Source organism: Orcinus orca, chromosome 4, assembly GCF_937001465.1.
Source record: "Orcinus orca chromosome 4, mOrcOrc1.1, whole genome shotgun sequence".
NCBI lineage: Eukaryota > Metazoa > Chordata > Mammalia > Artiodactyla > Delphinidae > Orcinus > Orcinus orca.
In genome coordinates this window covers 42,797,409-42,805,040 of record NC_064562.1, presented here as the reverse complement: position 1 = coordinate 42,805,040, position 7,632 = coordinate 42,797,409, and the positions used below count along the sequence as shown (strand labels likewise).

The 7,632-nt window shown below is 44.2% G+C and overlaps 1 protein-coding gene across 1 annotated transcript in view; it reads right to left on the bottom strand.

The window, feature by feature from the left end:
• Window positions 1-593: 593 nt before the first annotated feature.
• SCD5 (stearoyl-CoA desaturase 5) overlaps window positions 594-7,632 on the bottom strand; it is a 157,688-nt gene continuing 150,649 nt past the window's right edge. Inside the window, exons 4-5 of the mRNA XM_004282174.3 lie at window positions 5,925-6,157; window positions 594-2,103 (exon numbers count right to left, since the gene is read on the bottom strand). Coding sequence (XP_004282222.1) covers window positions 1,913-2,103; window positions 5,925-6,157 — 424 coding nt within the window. The 3' untranslated portion in view covers window positions 594-1,912. The remainder of the gene's footprint in view (window positions 2,104-5,924; window positions 6,158-7,632) is intronic.

Sequence of the window (7,632 nt, the reverse complement as noted above, 5' to 3'; positions counted from 1 at the left end):
TCTATAGCTGATGGCAGGGGCACAGCTGCTTTGGGACAAAAGATGGGCAAAGAGTGAGGCAGCACATGGAGGGGCAAAGCTGAGAGAGGTGGGGTTGGAGTGGAAGTTGAGTCCATCTCCCCCTCCTCTGGTCACTGCTGGGGGGCCTGGCAGGGCTCTGGGGAGGAAAGTATTCTTCATGCTCTTTTGAGTGACATGTAGGTGTTGGGTTCTCATTGGTCAGCTGGAAGCAGTACAAGCGACAGTGTTGGTGAGTGAGAAATGATACCACTGGGGGTTCTGCATTCCACATAAAACTTGCTGACTTTCCTTCTGGTTATGCTGATGGGATAGGAAAGGTCTGGTCTTAGGGGCTGCTGTTAGCCCAGAGCCCAACTCAAATGTGAAGTATGTGATCATCATAAAGCATCAGGCACCCTTGAGGGACATTCCAACAAGATATAAGTATCTGGTTGGGGACTTCCCTGACAGTCCAGTGGTTAAGACTTCACACTTCCACTGCAGGGGGCGCGGGTTTGATCCCTGGTAGGGGAACTAAGATCCTACATGCCGTGCGGCACGGCCGAATTAAAAAAAGAAAAAAGATTTAAGTGTCTGGTCAAGAACACCAATGAATTCATAATCATTTATTGTAAATCACTCATAGTTTACACATTATAAATGGCAAAAACACCTGCTGGATGAAGTAGTTTATTATGACAATTTCTTATTGGCATCACTTCTTTTTCAAAAATTTAAAATTTAAATTTAAACCCTACATCTTCCCTATCTTTGAAGCACTATGTTCGAAGTGCTCTGATGCCAACACTATAAGGCTTTCTTTTGCTCTAACATCTAACACAAAGCGGAACGCTGTCCCATTAATTTGGCATGCTCTTTACAAGGCAACTTAACACACAAATTTTTCTTAAATCCAGAAGCTACATAATGGTCACTTTATGTCTTGCTGCAAGTTCAGTGAAGGCTGCATGCAGGTGAAACATTTGTAGACACTGAGTTCTAGATAACTATTGGTTATTAAGATCTGATTGCCTGGTGTAGAAAATTAATATGCTTATTTAGCAGAAGTAGGTAAAGTACATGCATCAGTGGCTGGGATCAATTAGAATATAAATTAGGTGTCTAAACATTTAAATGAGAGTTTCATTTGAGCTTAATTTGATGTCTGGCACTTCTGAGTTATACACCTTAAAATGACAATAGCAAAGAGAACAAAATCAAACACTTAAAACAGGCACTGACTTATAGGGTCAGCTGGGTGTACAGCGCGGGACACAAAACTAGCAGAGCAGTGAACAGATAGATCTCTTGAAGCAAAGACAGTGGAGCATTGACAAGCTGGAAACAGGGCAAAAAAGTAAGAGAGCCATTTCCTGTGCTCTCATTTTTTTACGTTTTCAATTCTCTTCCTTAAAAATAACAACACACAAACACACAGTAATTACAAAACACAAACATTCTTTACAATTTAGACGCTCTCTTTTGTCTTCTACCCTGCCTCTCTGCTCCTTCAGATAGCCTGTTTAAAAATAATGTTGGGTTAACTGGTAGAAAAAGAAAACAAGGCTCTCCTGAATCGCACTGAAAGAATATTAAATTCCTTCATCCTGTCAGGGTTAACATCTCGTACAAGCACATGACGATGTATGTTTGACATATTGTAGCTACAGCGATTAAATCACATGTCTACGTTCTAGTGTTAAATCATAGTTACACTGACTTTTAAAAAATTATTTTCATTGAGAGTTGTATCTTGACATTAGTTTGAGACAAACAAAAAATTCCCAAACCGCGTAGACTCCGTTCCCTCCCCACCCTGTACCCCCTCCCACGATCCAATGAACAAGAGAAGTGTAGTAACAAAGGCCATGAACCGAGGCGTTGACAGCGGATGTGGATAGCGCTTCCAGGGTCAGGCGCTGCCCTCTCCAGTTCTGGCTTTCCGGGCTTCGATCATCGGCTTGGTTGCCCGTTTGCGGTCAGTGGCCAGTCCCAGCCAACACATGAAGTCAATGAACCAGGTGGTTGGGTTGAAATTTAAGCCAAATTCACTCGCAGAGTAGTCAAAGGGAAAGGTGTGATGGTAGTTATGGAAGCCTTCACCTGGAAGACAAAGTGGGCTTGAAATAACCCAATCAGCATCTCTCTGTAGAGCTTTCTAAAAATCACTCATTTATTACAAGACACTGTGTCAGGCTCCAGTGGGGAGCAGAAGACTTGCTGTCTGCCCTTAGGAAGCATTCACTCAGTTGGCTAGACAAACTCAATAGGAACAGAAAAATAACAATAATCAGCACAAAGTATCAAGAGTAATTTTCCCTGTGGATTGGTGACATGCTCCCACGACTTCAGAGCTGTACTTCTTAAGCTAAATGCCAAATGGCTGATAACAGATCATCATTTTGCTGTATGTTCATAAAAGGAAAATAGCCTCTGTGGATTGAAGTAATTAAAGGAAGACTTCCTGGAAGAGCTTGGAAGAGATAAATGATAATCATTCTGATAGGTGAGTGAATTAAGGAGTTGGATCTTTAAATATCCAAAATCTGCCTATATATTATTCTACCCCTCACAGTGAATAGCTTTTCCTCCCTTACTTTTTCCCCCCACTAAGCTGTTTTCAGGAAAAGTCTCACAGCTTCTTTCTTTGTTTTCTTTTTAAAAAAGAGCTTTATTGAGATATAATTTACCATACAATTCACCCATGTAAAGAATACAATTTAATGGCTTTTGGTGTATTCACTGAGCTGTGCATGCAACACCACAATGAATTTTATAGCATTTTCATTACCTAAAAAGACACCCCACTCCCCTTAGCTGTTGGCCCTTAACCATCTCCCCTCCCTCCAGCCCCTCTTTCTTTCTCTGTGTTGGTTAATTTTACATTTTTTGTGTGTGTGTGTGTGGGATCTTCCCGGACCAGGGCACGAACCCATGTCCCCTGCATCGGCAGGCGGACTCTCAACCACTGCACCACCAGGGAAGGCCCTAATTTTACATGTTAACTTGACTGGCCAAGGAGTGCCCAGATTAAACTTTATTTCTGGGTGTGTCTGTGAGGGCGTTTCTGGATGAGATTAGCATTTGAAGCAGTGGACTCAGTAATGTAGATGGTCCTCCTCAATGTGAGTGGGCATCAGCCAATCCCTTAAGGGCCTGAATAGAATCAGTGGTGGAGGAAGGAGGAATTTGCTCCCATTTTCCTGACTCACTGATTGAACGTCTATCTCATCTTCTCCTGCCCACTGACTGGGATTTGCATCATCAGCTCCCCTGGTTCTCAGGCCTTCAGACTCAGACTTAATTATACCACTGGCTTTCCTGGGTCTCCCGCTTGCAGACAGCAGATGGTGGGACTTAGCCTCCATAATCACATGAACCAATTCCTCAAAATAAATCTCTCTCTCTCTCTCTTGCTCGCTCCCCGCTGCCCCCACCGCCGTACACACACACACACACACACACACACACACACACACACACACGCATGCACAAACAGAATACATCTACATTTATATAGATACAGATGTCCTACTGTTTCTGTATATATGTATGTATAGAGAGAGATTATGAGCAATATTATGTATATATTTATTTGCATATATTTATACATATACTGTTTCTGTTTCTCACTTTTACTAATACTAAGCCGATAAGATTGGCTTATTCTGAATATTTCATATAAATGAAAACATACAATATGTAATCCTTTGTGACTGGCTTCTTTCACATAGCATAATGTTTTCAAAGTTGTAGCAGATATCAGTACTTCATTTCTTTCTATTGCTGAAGAGTACTCCACTGTATGGATATACCACATTGTATTTATCCATTCATCAGTTGAGGGACACATTTTAGCTGTTATAAATAAATAATGTTGCTATGAACACTCATAAGCAAGTTTTTATGTGGACATACATTTTCATTTCTCTTGGGTATAAATCTAGGAGTGGAGTTGCTGCGTCATGTAGTAACTATTTTTAACCATTCAAGGAACTGCCAGATTCCTCCTTTAATTCTTAAGTGGCTACTGGTCATCATACAGTTCTTCTATTGACCACATTTGAAAGATTCTGCTCTACAATGAGTATATCAGATGGATCAGTCTGTTGTCTGCAATTTTCTGTTTAATTTAGGTCTTTTCTAACCTGGCCCTCCACCCCGTCATTCCTAGACTAGAGTGCTAGAGTTTTCCCCTATTTTCAGATACAGGCACTGTTCTAAGAACTCTGGATGTATTCCCCCATCTATCATACAGTGGGTGTAATAAGAGTCTTCCAAGGACCTTTATCAAGAAAGCTGATTTGAGAGTCCAGTATTGACCTGGACAAGCTTCAAACCAACACCCAGTTCTTCAGGGCCTGTGTCATGGCCTCATTCTTTGGGTTCCCTGGCCCACCATCCCCTATGTAAGATGGTAACATTCCCAGAGTGCCCACTCTTCGTCTGCTCTCAGAGTTACCACTGGATGTGGCTCCCCTCGTTACAGTTCTTATAGAAGATGAAGAGTGAGAGGAGGAGAAAACAATAGGAGGGATCAGGAAACTCACACTTTTCTCTCTGCTTATCCAGTTATTCCCATAGCTAAATTTGGTGTTTATTCCACCTTATATTGCTCTTGTCAACACAAGATCCCTGGGGTCTTAATAAATGGGTGACCCTAACACCATGATGGCAGAGACCCATGGCAGAGGGATGCAGAGACTGTTTCAACTTAACAGCAGGAACCTCCCTTCCTGGGTTTGATCTCTGTACTCAAGGCTCAGGTTACCCAGGAGACTGAGTTGCTTCTATCAAGATACAGCTATCATTTATTAATCACTTACTGTGTGCCAGCCACCATGCTAAATTCTTCAAAGGGTATTAATGCCTATAATCCTCACATAGCTAAGCTATCTGCTATGATTATCCCCATTTTTAAAATTTATTTATTTATTTATTTTTGCGGTACGCGGGCCTCTCACTGTTGTGGCCTTTCCTGTTGCGGGGTACAGGCTCCGGACGCGCAGGCTCAGCGGCCATGGCTCACGGGCCCAGCCGCTCCGCGCCATGTGGGATCTTCCTGGACCGGGGCACGAACCCGTGTCCCCTGCATCGGCAGGCAGACTCTCAACCACTGCGCCACCAGGGAAGCCCGATTATCCCCATTTTAAAATGAGGATGGAAATGCACAGAAGGGACAAGTAACCTGCCTAAGACCATACGGCTAGTAAGAAAAACAACATCCCCGAAGGCTTGTTTCCTGCTAAGCACTGCTGCAAACAGTATGTATTAACTCACCTAACCCTCCGGCGACCCCAGGCGGAGGTCAATGCTACTATATATTATCCCCACTTTACAGATGAGAACACACGGTATGGAGGAGCTAGATAACTTGCCCACGGTGGAGGAACCAAGACTCAACCAAACCTGTCAGACTCCAGAAGCCTTGCTCTTAACCATTCTGTGGTACCGCGAGATGACAAGGTCCTGATTCTCCCCATCCCTCTGTTTGCAGGCCTTTTAATTAATTAATTTATTTTTAAGGTCAGCCAAATGATGGACAGCTGAGGCTATAGCGGTCAGGGCAGTTTGAGAGAGACATCAACTGCTACTCCTCCTTTAGGAAAATTTCCATGGTAAAAATAAATAGCTACTAATTATTGATCACCTACTATGTACCAGGCACTGTACTAAACAGTTTATGTATAGTATCTTAGTTAATTCTCATAACACCCCTATGAAGCAGACATTCCTGTTCCCATTTCACAGGTAAGAAAACTGTAAATCAGAGAGAGTAAGTGGCTCGGATTCTAACGCCAAAGCCCAAGTTCATCCCAGTTTACTCCACCCCATTGCCTCTCTTTACAGATTCCACAAAACCACTGAGAAGCCTAGAAGATCTGAACTGCCACTCCCCCCACTGGCTCGCACCCCATACTCACCGATGGCACCCAGGGTGACGAGCGGGTTCTGCCGAGGGCTGATGTTCTTGTCATAGGGCCGGTTTCCGTACATGTGGGCGACACTGTTGACCAGCCAGGTGACATTGAGTGAGATGGTGTAGCGGAGGATGGAGGCCAGGAAGTAGGAATTCCACAGACTCTCTCCCCAGATGCACCAGGGCACCAGTGTGGGGACCATGAAGCACATGAGCACCACGCTGATCTTGTAGTACCTGGAAGGCAGGATGTCATGCTATCATTGGGCACCTGTTGATGGTGGCAGGGATAGGTGAGCAAGCTGCAGGGAAAGTCAGCAGTGGCACTGCTCAACTCCTTCAGCTCTTGTGCCCTGTTGTGTGTCACTCTGTATGGGGGTCACAAACCCAGATACCTACAAGGGCTAGGCAGGTAACACAAATTTGAGAATTAGGACAGGCAGAAGCGATAGGAAGTGGAAGGCCCCGCAGCATACTTCAGAATTTCAATATAAAATCATGAAACCCATGCATCTTAAAGCTGCATTTGTCCTCCAAGCCGCAGAAGGACAGCTTTTTAACAGCTTTTCTTTCTTCCATCAGTCAGTCAACCTGACAATCAGGTTGTTTTCAATAATTTCAAGAAATATCCTGTATTCCTTGAATAATTTTCAGGCACATGATTCTGTACTAACTTAGCTTAGTAAAAGGTAAACAACCCCTTCCCTAAAATGTTCTCTGTCCCTTTGAGATTACATTGCAAACCAGCTAAAAATAAACTAAGTATAGGAACAGGCACAGCCACATAAAAAGTAAAAATTATAAAGAAACCATCAATAGTTGGATTCCTGGGTCTGTTCATACAGCAAACGTTCCCTGAGCACCTCCTGTAGGCCAGGCCCTGAGTACTAGAGGTACAGAGACAAATTTGACACAGTCTCTGCCCCAGGCCCCAGTCAGGTGAAACCTCCAGCTATGTAGGACCAGCTCTAAGCAGGGACAGGAAAGAGGCTCTGAAATGAAAATGTCCAAAGCTGCCCATTCATAGCTGATTCCTCCCTGACCTGCCTTCAACTGACCAAGCTTCTGGGAGGCCTCTGTTAAGATGCACATGTATGAACTTGGAGGGAGCACAGCGTGAGGAAATGAGACTAGGGAGGTGGAAGGCTTTGGCCTTGAGCCCAGATCTGATTCTGGATGCAGAACAAGCCTCTTTTTATTCTTTCACTCTCCTCTTGTTCACAGCTAGATGGTTCCCCAAAGCAGAGCATGAGGCAAGGGCTTGTATGTGGGTCGTTTATTGGGGAAAGCTGGGAAGTGGGAAACGAAAGGAGGGAAAGTCAAGATGGGGGTGCCCACTGCTACAGGCAACTGAACTTGGACCTTGATGGGACACATTATACCTCAGAAGTATTCTCTCAAGGAATGAGAGAAGGCACTGTTTTCCCATTGGCTCCAACTCTTCCTTGGTCCGAGGGCCCCCATGGGATGTCAGCTCTCTCACACTTCCAAGTTTGCTTGGGTCAGAATGGCTGAGTGTGGTCCACGGGCATCTCAAGGGATGGTGGCAGAGAAGTCAGGGCAGGAAGTAAGAAATAAGCAGTACAGCTGAGCAAGGTGCCATTGGGTTACACCTGTGCCACCAGGTGGCTGCAGGAACAGCTGGAGTGAAAAGGTGGGCTGAGAGTACGAGGTGTGCGTGAGAGGTGTCCAACACAGGCAGTAATTATAAT